The following is a 16,963-nucleotide window of genomic DNA, read 5'->3' as shown; positions in this document are numbered from 1 at the left end:
AACAGACTTTGTTAATTTATAATAGCAGACTTTGTTAATTAATAATAGCAGACTTTGTTAATTAATAATAGCAGACTTTATAATAACAGACTTTGTTAATTAATAATAACAGACTTTGTTAATTAATAATAACAGACTTTGTTAATTAACAATAACAGACTTTGTTAATTAACAATAGCAGACTTTGTTAATTAACAATAGCAGACTTTGTTAATTAATAATAACAGACTTTATAATAACAGACTTTGTTAATTAATAATAACAGACTTTGTTAATTAACAATAACAGACTTTGTTAATTAACAATAACAGACTTTGTTAATTAACAATAACAGACTTTGTTATTTTATAATAACAGACTTTGTTAATTAATAATAACAGACTTTGTTAATTAATAATAGCAGACTTTGTTAATTTATAATAGCAGACTTTGTTAATTAACAATAGCACTTTGTTAATTAATAATAACAGACTTTATAATAACACTTTGTTAATTAATAATAACAGACTTTGTTAATTAATAATAACAGACTTTGTTAATTTATAATAACAGACTTTGTTAATTAACAATAACAGACTTTGTTAATTAACAATAGCAGACTTTGTTAATTAATAATAACAGACTTTATAATAACAGACTTTGTTAATTAATAATAACACTTTGTTAATTAATAATAACAGACTTTGTTAATTTATAATAACAGACTTTGTTAATTAACAATAACAGACTTTGTTAATTAACAATAACACTTTGTTAATTTACAATAACCGACTTTGTTAATTAATAATAACCGACTTTGTTAATGTATAACCGACTTTGTTAATTAATAATAACCGACTTTGTTAATAATAACCGACTTTGTTAATTAATAATAGCACAATAACAGACTTTGTTAATTAACAATAACAGACTTTGTTAATTAACAATAACAGACTTTGTTAATTTACAATAACAGACTTTGTTAATTAATAATAACAGACTTTGTTAATGTATAACCGACTTTGTTAATTAATAATAACAGACTTTGTTAATTAATAATAGCAGACTTTATTAATTAATAATAACAGACTTTGTTAATTTATAATAACAGACTTTGTTAATAATAACAGACTTTGTTAATTTATAATAACAGACTTTGTTAATAATAACAGACTTTGTTAATTTATAACAGACTTTGTTAATTAATAATAACAGACTTTGTTAATTTATAATAAAAGACTTTGTTAATTAACAATAACAGACTTTGTTAATTAACAATAACAGACTTTGTTAATTTACAATAACAGACTTTGTTAATTAATAACAGACTTTGTTAATTTATAATAACAGACTGTGTTAGTTTATAATAACAGACATTGTTAATTAATAATATTAAACAGTATTAAATTATAATAACAGACTGTGTTAATTTATAATAACAGACTTGTGTTAATTAGTAATAACAGACTGTGTTAATTTATAACATACTTTGTTAATTTATAATAACAGACTTTGTTAATTTATAATAACAGAAGTGTTATCTTTGGACTCAACTGGTTTAGTACCTGTAGGAACATAATGTGATAATTAAATATGCTAACACAGATGGACTAAGATAATTTGACAATTAAATAACGTTAATATGTCTCGAGAACTCATGTAACATTTATTTAATATAGAAATGGTAGTCCTCCCCAATCTCATTGTACAACATATTCAAACAGCTTCATAAACAATCCCAATATTTATTACTCCCATTGTTGAGAACATCAGGTAGTATTTATCATCCACATGAAAATCACATACATGTGTGTTAACGATTTGAAAACATACAATTGGTTGCTCCTAGATAATGTGACACATAACATCGTAAATAAAGTTTAGCTGGAAACAATGTTTAAAATTTGTTTTAAACCTAATTTTTGAGGATATAGTTACAGTACATCTTGAAACAAATGTTGTGGTAAGTCTGCGCATGTTAATTATGTTACAGTACATCTTGAAACAAGTGTTGTGGTAAGTCTGCGCATGTTAATTACGTTACAGTACATCTTGAAACAAGTGTTGTGGTAAGTCTGCGCATGTTAATTACGTTACAGTACATCTTGACACAAGTGTTGTGGTAAGTCTGCGCATGTTAATTACGTTACAGTACATCTTGAAACAAGTGTTGTGGTAAGTCTGCGCATGTTAATTACGTTACAGTACATCTTGACACAAGTGTTGTGGTAAGTCTGCGCATGTTAATTACGTTACAGTACATCTTGAAACAAGTGTTGTGGTAAGTCTGCGCATGTTAATTACGTTACAGTACATCTTGACACAAGTGTTGTGGTAAGTCTGCGCATGTTAATTACGTTACAGTACATCTTGACACAAGTGTTGTGGTAAGTCTGCGCATGTTAATTACGTTACAGTACATCTTGAAACAAGTGTTGTGGTAAGTCTGCACATGTTAATTACGTTACAGTACATCTTGAAACAAGTGTTGTGGTAAGTCTGCACATGTTAATTACGTTACAGTACATCTTGAAACAAGTGTTGTGGTAAGTCTGCACATGTTAATTACGTTACAGTACATCTTGACACAAGTGTTGTGGTAAGTCTGCACATGTTAATTACGTTACATTACATCTTGACACAAGTGTTGTGGTAAGTCTGCACATGTTAATTACGTTACAGTACATCTTGAAACAAGTGTTGTGGTAAGTCTGCACATGTTAATTACGTTACAGTACATCTTGAAACAAGTGTTGTGGTATGTTTGTAAAAAAAAAAAAAAAAAAAAAGTTAATTTAATTAATAAAACAATTGTCAAAACAACGTGCATCTTGATTGTGAATATATGTATAACACTGACAGATAACAATTTGACTGAATAAAACTGAATTCATGCTATAAATGCACACTTTTGTCAGCCTCGATTAACATGTTTTTGTATCACCTGTCAACACGTGTCTGTCACAACTGTACTAATCAATCTTGTATATCAATTTACACAAGTTTACATAAAATCTTGAATACATACCTTATTGTAAATTATGAATCCATAAATAAAAAAACCTTTCTATTTTATCTGTTAACGTAAACATCCAAGCATACTTTAAATTTCCCTCCGAGTGACACAACAAGCAATATGGCTTGCCAGACTTTAGCTATAGTCAGTTTCATAATTATCATTAACTGTCCTATATGGTTAATGACAACACTTTTTGTGCTCATTTACACAGTTAATAACAGACACTTTTTGTTGTATAATGGAATAGATTTTGAAATTAGGTTTTTCTATAAGTCATTTTGTCTTATCCAAACTAAGGAGCATGGAACACCTAAACAAACTATAATAAGAAGTGTTTGTTGTCTAGAACTTATGAAAAGTCGGATACATTACCTGTTTATTGCTTCTGTAAACAATAGTGACAGAAGTGGTTGTTTTAATGTTTGCTGCACAGACTTACGTGCCATCATAGAGGCCAGTAAATACAGGCAAAGCCACTAAATAGCACTCAATACTTGGGTTTGAAAACCTTTTAAATTTTGTACTTTCAGTAGTAACACGTTTATTGGTCCACTGTACCGCGTTGTAGTAAAACGTTTATTGGTCCACTGTACCGTGTTGTAGTAACACGTTTATTGGTCCACTGTACCGAGTTGTAGTAACACGTTTATTGGTCCACTGTACCGCGTTGTAGTAACACGTTTATTGGTCCACTGTACCGCGTTGTAGTAACACGTTTATTGGTCCACTGTACCGCGTTGTAGTAACACGTTTATTGGTCCACTGTACCGCGTTGTAGTAACACGTTTATTGGTCCACTGTACCGCGTTGTAGTAACACGTTTATTGGTCCACTGTACCGCGTTGTAGTAACACGTTTATTGGTCCACTGTACCGCGTTGTAGTGCGATGTAGTAACACATTTATTGGTCCACTGTACTGCGTTGTAGTAACACGTTTATTGGTCCACTGTACCGCGTTGTAGTAACACGTTTATTGGTCCACTGTACCGCGTTGTAGTAACACGTTTATTGGTCCACTGTACCGCGTTGTAGTAACACGTTTATTGGTCCACTGTACCGCGTTGTAGTAACACGTTTATTGGTCCACTGTACCGCGTTGTAGTAACACATTTATTGGTGCACTGTACCGCGTTGTAGCAACACGTTTATTGGTCCACTGTACCGCGTTGTAGTAACACGTTTATTGGTCCACTGTACCGCGTTGTAGTAACACGTTTATTGGTCCACTGTACCGCATTGTAGTAACACGTTTATTGGTCCACTGTACCGCGTTGTAGTAACACGTTTATTGGTCCACTGTACCGCGTTGTAGTAACACGTTTATTGGTCCACTGTACCGCGTTGTAGTGCGTTGTAGTAACACGTTTATTGGTCCACTGTACCGCGTTGTAGTGCGTTGTAGTAACACATTTATTGGTCCACTGTACCGCGTTGTAGTAACACGTTTATTGGTCCACTGTTTTGCGTTGTAGTAACACATTTATTGGTTCACTGTACCGCGTTGTAGTAACACGTTTATTGGTCCACTGTTTTGCGTTGTAGTAACACGTTTATTGGTCCACTGTACCGCGTTGTAGTAACACGTTTATTGGTCCACTGTACCGCGTTGTAGTAACACGTTTATTGGTCCACTGTACCGCGTTGTAGTAACACGTTTATTGGTCCACTGTACCGCGTTGTAGTAACACGTTTATTGGTCCACTGTACCGCGTTGTAGTAACACGTTTATTGGTCCACTGTACCGCGTTGTAGTGCGATGTAGTAACACATTTATTGGTCCACTGTACTGCGTTGTAGTAACACGTTTATTGGTCCACTGTACCGCGTTGTAGTAACACGTTTATTGGTCCACTGTACCGCGTTGTAGTAACACGTTTATTGGTCCACTGTACCGCGTTGTAGTAACACGTTTATTGGTCCACTGTACCGCGTTGTAGTAACACGTTTATTGGTCCACTGTACCGCGTTGTAGTGCGTTGTAGTAACACGTTTATTGGTCCACTGTACCGCGTTGTAGTGCGTTGTAGTAACACATTTATTGGTGCACTGTACCGCGTTGTAGCAACACGTTTATTGGTCCACTGTACCGCGTTGTAGTAACACGTTTATTGGTCCACTGTACCGCGTTGTAGTAACACGTTTATTGGTCCACTGTACCGCGTTGTAGTAACACGTTTATTGGTCCACTGTACCGCGTTGTAGTGCGTTGTAGTAACACGTTTATTGGTCCACTGTACCGCGTTGTAGTGCGTTGTAGTAACACATTTATTGGTCCACTGTACCGCGTTGTAGTAACACGTTTATTGGTCCACTGTTTTGCGTTGTAGTAACACATTTATTGGTCCACTGTACCGCGTTGTAGTAACACGTTTATTGGTCCACTGTACCGCGTTGTAGTAACACGTTTATTGGTCCACTGTACCGCGTTGTAGTAACACGTTTATTGGTCCACTGTACCGCGTTGTAGTAACACGTTTATTGGTCCACTGTACCGCGTTGTAGTAACACGTTTATTGGTCCACTGTACCGCGTTGTAGTAACACGTTTATTGGTCCACTGTACCGCGTTGTAGTAACACATTTATTGGTCCACTGTACCGCGTTGTAGTAACACGTTTATTGGTCCACTGTACCGCGTTGTAGTAACACATTTATTGGTCCACTGTACCGCGTTGTAGTAACACGTTTATTGGTCCACTGTACTGCGTTGTAGTGCGATGTAGTAACACATTTATTGGTCCACTGTACTGCGTTGTAGTAACACGTTTATTGGTCCACTGTACCGCGTTGTAGTAACACGTTTATTGGTCCACTGTACCGCGTTGTAGTAACACGTTTATTGGTCCACTGTACCGCGTTGTAGTAACACGTTTATTGGTCCACTGTACCGCGTTGTAGTAACACGTTTATTGGTCCACTGTACCGCGTTGTAGTGCGTTGTAGTAACACGTTTATTGGTCCACTGTACTGCGTTGTAGTAACACGTTTATTGGTCCACAGTACCGCGTTGTAGTGCGTTGTAGTAACACATTTATTGATCCACTGTACTGCGTTGTAGTAACACGTTTATTGGTCTACTGTACCGCGTTGTAGTAACACGTTTATTGGTCCACTGTACCGCGTTGTAGTGCGTTGTAGTAACACATTTATTGGTCCACTGTACTGCGTTGTAGTAACACGTTTATTGGTCCACTGTACCGCGTTGTAGTAACACGTTTATTGGTCCACTGTACCATGTTGTAGTGCGTTGTAGTAACACGTTTATTGGTCCACTGTACTGCATTGTAGTAACACGTTTATTGGTCCACTGTACCGCGTTGTAGTAACACGTTTATTGGTCCACTGTACCGCGTTGTAGTAACACGTTTATTGGTCCACTGTACCGCGTTGTAGTAACACATTTATTGGTCCACTGTACCGCATTGTAGTAACACGTTTATTGGTCCACTGTACCACGTTGTAGTAACACGTTTATTGGTCCACTGTACTGTGTTGTAGTAACACGTTTATTGGTCCACTGTACCGCGTTGTAGTGCGTTGTAGTAACACGTTTATTGGTCCACTGTACCGCGTTGTAGTAACACATTTATTGGTCCACTGTACCGCGTTGTAGTAACACGTTTATTGGTCCACTGTACCGCGTTGTAGTAACACGTTTATTGGTCCACTGTACCGCATTGTAGTAACACGTTTATTGGTCCACTGTACCGCGTTGTAGTAACACGTTTATTGGTCCACTGTACCGCGTTGTAGTAACATGTTTATTGGTCCACTGTACCGCATTGTAGTAACACATTTATTGGTCCACTGTACCACGTTGTAGTAACACGTTTATTGGTCCACTGTACCGCGTTGTAGTGCGTTGTAGTAACACGTTTATTGGTCCACTGTACCGCGTTGTAGTAACACGTTTATTGGTCCACTGTACCGCGTTGTAGTAACACGTTTATTGGTCCACTGTACCGCGTTGTAGTAACACGTTTATTGGTCCACTGTACCGCGTTGTAGTAACACGTTTATTGGTCCACTGTACCGCGTTGTAGTAACACGTTTATTGGTCCACTGTACCGCGTTGTAGTAACACGTTTATTGGTCCACTGTACCGCGTTGTAGTAACACGTTTATTGGTCCACTGTACCGCGTTGTAGTAACACATTTATTGGTCCACTGTACTGTGTTGTAGTAACACATTTATTGGTCCACTGTACTGCGTTGTAGTAACACATTTATTGGTCCACTGTACTGCGTTGTAGTGCGTTGTAGTAACACGTTTATTGGTCCACTGTACCGCGTTGTAGTAACACATTTATTGGTCCACTGTACTGCGTTGTAGTAACACATTTATTGGTCCACTGTACTGTGTTGTAGTAACACATTTATTGGTCCACTGTACTGCGTTGTAGTGCGTTGTAGTAACACGTTTATTGGTCCACTGTACCGCGTTGTAGTAACACGTTTATTGGTCCACTGTACTGTGTTGTAGTAACATGTTTATTGGTCCACTGTACCGCGTTGTAGTAACACGTTTATTGGTCCATTGTACTGTGTTGTAGTAACACGTTTATTGGTCCATTGTACGGTGTTGTAGTAACACGTTTATTGGTCCACTGTACTGTGTTGGTGAAACAAATAGTTTAAAAGATAGATGTTGCCTTTAAAATATAACAAACGTGCTTAGATGCCTCCAGAGTATAAGGAACAGAATACAACATTTGTGTCCACCAGATATCATTTATCTTACAACTCATTTAAAAATGTATCTCACTTACTTTTGGTAGTTTGATATGTTTTGAAACTACTAGTAAGATGAATGGTATCTAACGACCACTCATGTCAAAATCTCTATACCCAATATCACATCTACTTTAATTAGCAACAAAAATTTGTCAATAAACAATAACAAAAACCCCCACCAAAAACCCATGAACAATAAATACACTATGACAAACACATTTAATTTAATGAACAACAAAAACATTAAATAACAAGAAATACATGTATATTAATTAATGAAAATTCATTAACAAACAAACAAAGCTGCCAACGAGGAGAGTTCTCACCTTAATAAAGAGCTGTGGGTTTGTTTCTCCGAGCAGTCGACAGAGAACATTGAGCGTGTACAGGGCAACGGTTCCCGTCTTCACCCTCTCATCACCGGACTTGACATGTCGCACCATCGCCTTGACGACCGCCAACAGCTGGTCAACCAGGGGCAACAACTTCTGCTGCAAGTAACAACATACACTGTACACACAGTCCCAACATACAGCTCTAACCACCTGGCTATACTCTACTGAGGTGACTGGTCCTGTGCTCTACCCACTAGGCTATACTCTACTCTGAGGTGACTGGTCCTGTGTTCTAACCACTGGGCTATACTCTACTCTGAGGTGACCGGTCATATGCTCTACCCACTAGTCTATACTCAACTCTGAGGTGACTGGTCTGTGCTAACAGTGTTGATCACTCACCTGTAGCACTCACCTGTAGGTCGATCACTCACCTGTAGGTCGATCACTCACCTGTAGGTCGATCACTCACGTGTAGGTCGATCACTCACCTGTAGGTCGATCACTCACGTGTAGGTCGATCACCCACGTGTAGGTCGATCACCCACGTGTAGGTCGATCACCCACCTGTAGGTCGATCACCCACGTGTAGGTCGATCACCCACGTGTAGGTCGATCACCCACGTGTAGGTCGATCACTCACCTGTAGGTCGATCACTCACGTGTAGGTCTATCACTCACGTGTAGGTCTATCACTCACCTGTAGGTCGATCACTCACCTATAGGTCGATCACTCACGTGTAGGTCGATCACCCACCTGTAGGTTGATCACTCACGTGTAGGTCTATCACTCACGTGTAGGTCTATCACTCACGTGTAGGTCGATCACTCACCTATAGGTCGATCACTCACCTGTAGGTCCGTCCCACCAACATCCTTCATGTGCTGTAGTTTGTTGGTGAGCAGCTCCATCGCTTTACACTGCACAGTCGGCAGGTCGTGGTCCAGCAAGCCAGACACAGCCGTCAGAAAAATACTGTCGGGTAACAGCGACACCACCTGAGAGAACAACAGTTATCACTAGTAGCAATCACAACAAAACTGACCAGACACGGTCGTCAAGAAAATAATGTCAGGTAACAATGACACCACTACCTGTGAGAACAAGCAGTTATCACTAGTAGCAATCACAACAAAACTGACCAGACAAGGTCATCAGAAAAAATACTGTCGGGTAACACAGCGAACACCACCTGAGAGAACAAGCAGTTATCACTAGTAGCAATCACAACAAAACCGACCAGACACGGCCATCAGGAAAATACTGTCGGGTAACAGCAACACCACCTGAGAGAACAAGCAGTTATCACTAGTAGAAATCACAACAAAACTAACCAGACAAGGTCATCAAGAAAATACTGTCAGGTAATAGCGACACTGCTAGAGAGAACAAATCAGTTTACACTCATGTTGTCACTCGTAGCAATCACAACAAAACAAACAGATGGAAATTAATATTGTATTAAAAGCTTTAATAATTTGTTACATAAAATGGTTTGAGTGTTGGGGGAGGGGGTGGGGAGCTCAACCTAATTTGCTCAACACAGTGTAATACAAAGTGTAACATACAATACAACAAACAGGACACGGTTTCTCCACATTACAATTATCCAGTGTGTTAACTGACAGAAGACCAAGCCATTAATACAAAAAACAATATCAACTTGTTTCCTTCAAGGGAGGTAAGTCAACAGATTTGGTTAAATTGCATCTGAGACACACTATTTCACTTGACCTGCCAGTTGGTTATGTGGGGACTGTTACTTCATATTCTAAATCATCTTATCAACTATCAAAGAAATTTCATTATTTTCAATAAAATATTTAAATTTTATATTTTATTTTGCTTTAATTTCCAGTATCAGCTGGAAAAAGGCCTTATCTTATTAAACTCAGTTCATATATGAGGTAACAGATTAGATTACACAAACATAATTCATGAGAGAAAACAATCGCTAAACATTGAGTGAAGCAACATCTTCTGGTTACCCATTGTTTTGAAACATTGCCACCCCAACACCATGGAGAAAAGCACTCACAGGGGTGTGATGGTGCCAAGTGATATATCCTAATCATTACATGAAAAACATGAACAAAAATTAAGAAATAGCATGATGACAGCAAGTCATAATTTCCAAACCATAAACATCACATAACACAAATATTTTGCTTACCTTGTCCAAGAGTTCGTAAGTTTTATGAAGCAGAGCTCTCCAGAACTTGGAGGTGGGGTTATCCTGGTTTCTGTCAGCCATCTTAGTGGTGCTAGCAATGTACTGCAGCAACTCACTCAAGAATCTCTGAAAACTCTTCAATAAACTTCCACCATGGGCTTCGGCCACCTGCAATTTAGTTTTGACAATCTGCCATTTTAAGCCCTCTCATCCTGATTATTACAGTGTTAACTATTTTTGGTTATTAGAGATTTTGTATTGTTAAATTTGTCACCACTCAAAGTTAAAAATCAATGTTATCAAATCCCATGTCTTTCTAAAACAGACAAGGTACACACCTTGGGAACTTGTGTTAGTGACTTTACTAACGTTAGAGAAAGGTTTTTAAAGTACTTGATATAATATTTAACATGTGCTAACAACAACACTGGCGTATTAGCTGATAACCCCATTAATGATGCGAGATGTCACTTGCAGTATGAAACATTAAGAAGCAAAAACAGGTATTTTGTAACATTACAATTCACCAAAACCCACCCAGCAAGAAGTAGTCTGTAAAATTCCTGTAATAAACTTCATTATTTCTAAGTAGTTTTTTACGTTCCACTGACCTGTGAGAAGAGGAGTACGAACATGTGGATCATGGCATACATCATTATTTCTATGTAGTGTTTTAAAATGTTTTTTAACCTTCTGATGTCTCACCACTCGACATACTGTACAATGTATACAGTGCATTTTCCAATTCATATTTTCCGCTATTTTGCACACGACACTCACCAGAATCAATTTATTAACAGGAAATGGAAGACATCTCGGCTTCCTGTGTCTATAGATTTTGGTTTTTCAATGGATAATACCTTAGAATTTTGGTTTTCGGCAAATATTTTCGCTTGACAACAATGGTTGAACGTCACGGTCATTTTCAGGGATCGATAGCTGATTGTGACAGCTAATGTGATAATAAATTTGATTGTTTTACCAATAACAAAAATCACCAAATATTGTGATATGAATCATAGTTTGTTTCCTTAAAAACATTCTAATCGGAAAACCATGTTATTGGGAATAATGGACATAAATACTGGACAGCTGGCCACAAATGCCCATAAGTAAACGCAACATTTTCCATTTTTTGACTAATTTTAATAAACATTAACTGATCTAAAATATCATAAAAATTAAAAAAATCCACAAAAATAATACTTACCGATTCAAATATGAACTTTATTTTATGTATTTATAAAACATTTAAGTGAAAATATATCGGTACAAATTATAAACTTGTACCCACTCAACAAGTTTAAAAAAACAAAACAATTAAGAAAGAAAGAAATGTTTTATTTAACGACGCACTCAACACATTTTATTTACGGTTATATGGCGTCAGACATATGATTAAGGACCACACAGATTCTAAGAGGAAACCCGCTGTCGCCACTACATGGGCTACTCTTCCGATTAGCAGCAAGGGATCTTTTATTTGCGCTTCCCACAGGCAGGATAGCACAAACCATGGCCTTTGTTGAACCAGTTATGGATCACTGGTCGGTGCAAGTGGTTTACACCTACCCATTGAGCCTTGCGGAGCACTCACTCAGGGTTTGGAGTCGGTATCTGGATTAAAAATCCCATGCCTCGACTGGGATCCGAACCCAGTACCTACCAGCCTGTAGACCGATGGCCTGCCACGACGCCACTGAGGCCGGTACAAAACAATTAATTCAGTAGTCTAAAGGTTAAGCTGCACTGACCTGTGAGATGAACTCCTGGCTGGAGAAGAGGTGTACGAACATGTGGATCACAGAATACTTGAAGTGTCTCATCTGCTTCGCTGTGTGGAAGGCGAAACTGAAGATCTCCGCTTCCTCTTTGTCAAGTCGGCTGAGCTGTTTGGGCGTGGCACGGGGTCGGACCACCGTGTGGGACGGTTTGTCGACAGGAAGACCAGCGACGTACGAGATGGAGCTCCTCGCCGCACACAGCTGAATGTTGGGAGGAAACGACACGGCGAGGTTTGTGATGAAAGTCAGAGTGTCGTCAGACACCGGGCTACTTTCCTGGAAACGGTAAACTTCATTAATAAACCTAACAAACACAGCACGGCGAGGTTTGTGATGAAACTCAGAGTGTCGTCAGACACCGGGCTACTATCCTGGAAACAGTAAATGTAACTAATAAACTTAACAAATATATGTTATATTATTAGACTATACATATATATTAGGTTATTAAAGTACTATACATCTTCTTCATACACTACAAATAAAAAACATATAGACTAAACCTATGCTACTTAATCAAAATGCTACAAAGTATTTGATATTTATTTTTAAAACTTGATACATAAATGTCACGGTGATGCTCACATATTTTTGTTATAAGCAATGCATCTTTTACAATGTAAAAACGTATCACGTACCATCATACAGGGTATATAAAACCTATCACGTACCATCATACAGGGTATATAAAACCTATCACGTACCATTGTACGGGGTATATAAAACCTATCACGTACCATCATACAGGGTATATAAAACCTATCACGTACCATTGTTCGGGGTATATAAAACCTATCACGTACCATCATACAGGGTATATAAAACCTATCACGTACCATTGTACGGGGTATATAAAACCTATCACGTACCATCGTACGGGGTATATAAAACCTATCACGTACCATTGTACGGGGTATATAAAACCTATCACGTACCATCATACGGGGTATATAAAACCTATCACGTACATCGTTCGGGGTATATAAAACCTATCATGTACCATCGTTCGGGGTATATAAAACCTATCATGTACCATCATACGGGGTATATAAAACCAATCATGTACCATCATACGGGGTATATAAAACCTATCATGTACCATCATACGGGGTATAAAACCAATCATGTACCATCATACGGGGTATATAAAACCTATCATGTACCATCATACGGGGTATAAAACCTATCATGTACCATCATACGGGGTATATAAAACCAATCATGTACCATCATACGGGGTATATAAAACCTGACACGTACTTTCTTATCCAGCGATTCAGTCTCCTCGTCGGGTCTGTGTGTGACGTTGCTGTGAGCGACGATGCTGTGCTCCAAGACCAACAAGAAGAATCTCCACAGAAACTCCTTCTCCCCCACAGTGGCGACCAGCTTGGTGAAGATCACCACTCGGCGGTGTCGCGGGATATGTGGCAGCGCCGATGCAAACACCCTCAACACCGTCGTCATCACGTCCGTACGGCTACACGCAGTGGCCGACGATGTCACTTTCTCCTCACACGCCTGGAAATAATTGTTATCAAGTAAACTCGAAATCCTCACTAGCAAAAACATAACAGGCGTATACGTAATTTTGTTAAATAAACCTCTAATACTGTACTACCAAACATTTAACACAAGCAACAATGTGAAAGTGGAAATGATAATAAGAAATCACAGCTATAAGACATGTCTTACCAATGCGAGCGCGAGAATGACAGATGGGTAGAAATCACAAAGATATAACACTTGTCTTACCATAACGATCGTGGGAATGACAGATGGGTAGAAATCACAAAGTTATAAGACTTGTCTTATCAATGCGATCGCGGGAATGACAGATGGGTAGAAATCACAAAGTTATAAGACTTGTCTCACCAATGCTAGTGCGGGAATGACAGATGGGTAGAAACCACAGCAATAACACTTGTCTTACCAATGCGATCGCGGGAATGACAGATGGGTAGAAATCACAGTTATAAGACTTGTCTTACCAATGCGAGCGCGGGAATGACAGATGGGTAGAAATCACAAAGTTATAAGACTTGTCTTACCAATGCGAGAGCGGGAATCACAGATGGGTAGAAATCACAAAGTTATAAGAGTTGTCTTACCAATGCGATTGCGGGAATGACAGATGGGTAGAAATCACAAAGTTATAAGACTTGTCTTACCAATGCGAGCGCGGGAATGACAGATGGGTAGAAATCACAGCTATAACACTTGTCTTACCAATGCGATCACGGGAATGACAGATGGGTAGAAATCACAGTTATAAGAATTGTCTTACCAATGCGAGCACGGGAATGACGGGTAGAAATTACAAAATTATAAGACTTGTCTTACCAATGCGATCGCGGGAATGACAAATGGGTAGAGATCACAGTTATAAGATTTGCCTTACCAATGCTAGCGCGGGAATGACAGTGGGGTAGAAATCACAGTTATAAGACTTGTCTTACCAATGCGAGCGCGGGAATGACAGTGGGGTAGAAATCACAAAGTTATAAGACTTGTCTTACCTATGCGAGCGTGGGAATCACAGATGGGTAGAAATCACAGCTATAACACTTGTCTTACCAATGCGAGCGCGGGAATGACAGTGGGGTAGAAATCACAAAGTTATAAGACTTGTCTTACCAATGCGATCGCGGGAATGACAAATGGGTAGAGATCACAGTTATAAGATTTGCCTTACCAATGCTAGCGCGAAAATGACAGTGGGGTAGAAATCACAAAGTTATAAGACTTGTCTTACCAATGCGAGCACGGGAATGACAGTGGGGTAGAAATCACAGTTATAACACTTGTCTTACCAATGTGAGCGCGGGAATGACAGATGGGTAGAAATCACAGTTATAAGATTTGCCTTACCAAAGCTAGCGCGGGAATGACAGTGGGGTAGAAATCACAAAGTTATACACTTGTCTTACCAATGCGAGCGCGGGAATGACAGATGGGTAGAAATCACAAAGTTATAACACTTGTCTTACCAATGCGATTGCGGGAATGACAGATGGGTAGAAATCACAAAGTTATAAGACTTGTCTTACCAATGCGAGCACGGGAATGACGGGTAGAAATTACAAAGTTATAAGACTTGTCTTACCAATGCGATCGCGGGAATGACAAATGGGTAGAGATCACAGTTATAAGACTTGTCTTACCAATGCGAGCGCGGGAATGACAGTGGGGTAGAAATCACAAAGTTATAAGACTTGTCTTACCAATGCGATCGCGGGAATGACAAATGGGTAGAGATCACAGTTATAAGATTTGCCTTACCAATGCTAGCGCGGGAATGACAGTGGGGTAGAAATCACAAAGTTATAAGACTTGTCTTACCAATGCGAGCACGGGAATGACAGTGGGGTAGAAATCACAGTTATAACACTTGTCTTACCAATGTGAGCGCGGGAATGACAGATGGGTAGAAATCACAGTTATAAGATTTGCCTTACCAATGCTAGCGCGGGAATGACAGTGGGGTAGAAATCACAAAGTTACACACTTGTCTTACCAATGCGAGCGCGGGAATGACAGATGGGTAGAAATCACAAAGTTATAACACTTGTCTTACCAATGTGAGCGCGGGAATGACAGATGGGTAGAAATCACAAAGTTATAACACTTGTCTTACCAATGCGAGCGCGGGAATCACAGATGGGTAGAAATCACAGCTATAACACTCGTCTTACCAATGCGAGCTCGGGAATGACAGATGGGTAGAAATTACAGTTATAAGACTTGTCTTACCAATGCGATCGCGGGAATGACAAATGGGTAGAGATCACAGTTATAAGATTTGCCTTACCAATGCTAGCGCGGGAATGACAGTGGGGTAGAATTCACAAAGTTATAAGACTTGTCTTACCAATGCGAGCACGGGAATGACAGTGGGGTAGAAATCACAAAGTTATAACACTTGTCTTACCAATGTGAGCGTGGGAATCACAGATGGGTAGAAATCACAGCTATAACACTTGTCTTACCAATGCGAGCTCGGGAATGACAGATGGGTAGAAATCACAAAGTTATAAGACTTGTCTTACCAATGCGATCGCGGGAATGACAAATGGGTAGAGATCACAGTTATAAGATTTGCCTTACCAATGCTAGCGCGGGAATGACAGTGGGGTAGAAATCACAAAGTTATAACACTTGTCTTACCAATGTGAGCGCGGGAATGACAGATGGGTAGAAATCACAGTTATAAGATTTGCCTTACCAATGCTAGCGCGGGAATGACAGTGGGGTAGAAATCACAAAGTTATAACACTTGTCTTACCAATGTGAGCACGGGAATGACAGATGGGTAGAAATCACAGTTATAAGATTTGCCTTACCAATGCTAGCGCGGGAATGACAGTTTCCAGGATTCTGGAGATCACGTGGAAGCTGTACTGGTCGTCTTGACGTAGGATGTTTGTTCCCATGAACGTGAACACAGACATGATGTTGTGTAGTAGCAACTCCTAGAAAACAGTTAAATATCACATAGTAACAACTCCTAGAAAACAGTTAAATATCACATAGTAACAACTCCTAGAAAACAGTTAAATATCACATAGTAACAACTCCTAGAAAACAGTTAAATATCACATAGTAACAACTCCTAGAAAACAAACAGTTAAATATCGCATAGTAACAACTCCTAGAAAACAGTTAAATATCACAAAGTAACAACTCCTAGAAACAAACAGTTGAATATCACACTGTAACAACTCCTAGAAAAGTTAAATATCACATAGTAACAACTCCTAGAAAACAGTTAAATATCACATAGTAACAACTAGAAAACAAACGGTTGAATATCACATAGTATGTTATTTAGTAACAGGTCCTAGAAAATAAACAGCTGAATATCACATAATATGTTATGTAGTAACAGTTCCAAGAAAATAAACAGATGAATATCACATATGTTGTGTAGTAACAAAT

At 38.6% G+C, this 16,963-nt stretch overlaps 1 protein-coding gene across 2 annotated transcripts in view; it reads right to left on the bottom strand.

Annotated features, from left to right (window-relative positions):
- The window catches only part of LOC121375033 (HEAT repeat-containing protein 1-like), a 58,425-nt gene extending 41,933 nt beyond the window's left edge, over positions 1-16,492 (bottom strand). Inside the window, exons 1-6 of one of the 2 annotated variants that reach the window (XM_041502240.1) lie at positions 16,369-16,492; positions 13,286-13,546; positions 11,996-12,301; positions 10,242-10,409; positions 8,920-9,066; positions 8,059-8,223 (exon numbers count right to left, since the gene is read on the bottom strand). In XM_041502240.1, coding sequence (XP_041358174.1) covers positions 8,059-8,223; positions 8,920-9,066; positions 10,242-10,409; positions 11,996-12,301; positions 13,286-13,546; positions 16,369-16,476 — 1,155 coding nt within the window. In that variant the 5' untranslated portion in view covers positions 16,477-16,492. The remainder of the gene's footprint in view (positions 1-8,058; positions 8,224-8,919; positions 9,067-10,241; positions 10,410-11,995; positions 12,302-13,285; positions 13,547-16,368) is intronic. The other variant, XM_041502241.1, reaches the window with a different exon arrangement.
- Between the last annotated feature and the right edge of the window lie 471 nt (positions 16,493-16,963).

Source organism: Gigantopelta aegis, chromosome 6 (genome assembly GCF_016097555.1).
Source record: "Gigantopelta aegis isolate Gae_Host chromosome 6, Gae_host_genome, whole genome shotgun sequence".
NCBI lineage: Eukaryota > Metazoa > Mollusca > Gastropoda > Neomphalida > Peltospiridae > Gigantopelta > Gigantopelta aegis.
Note: the sequence above shows the minus strand (reverse complement) of the source record. Positions and strands in the feature narration are given on the sequence as shown.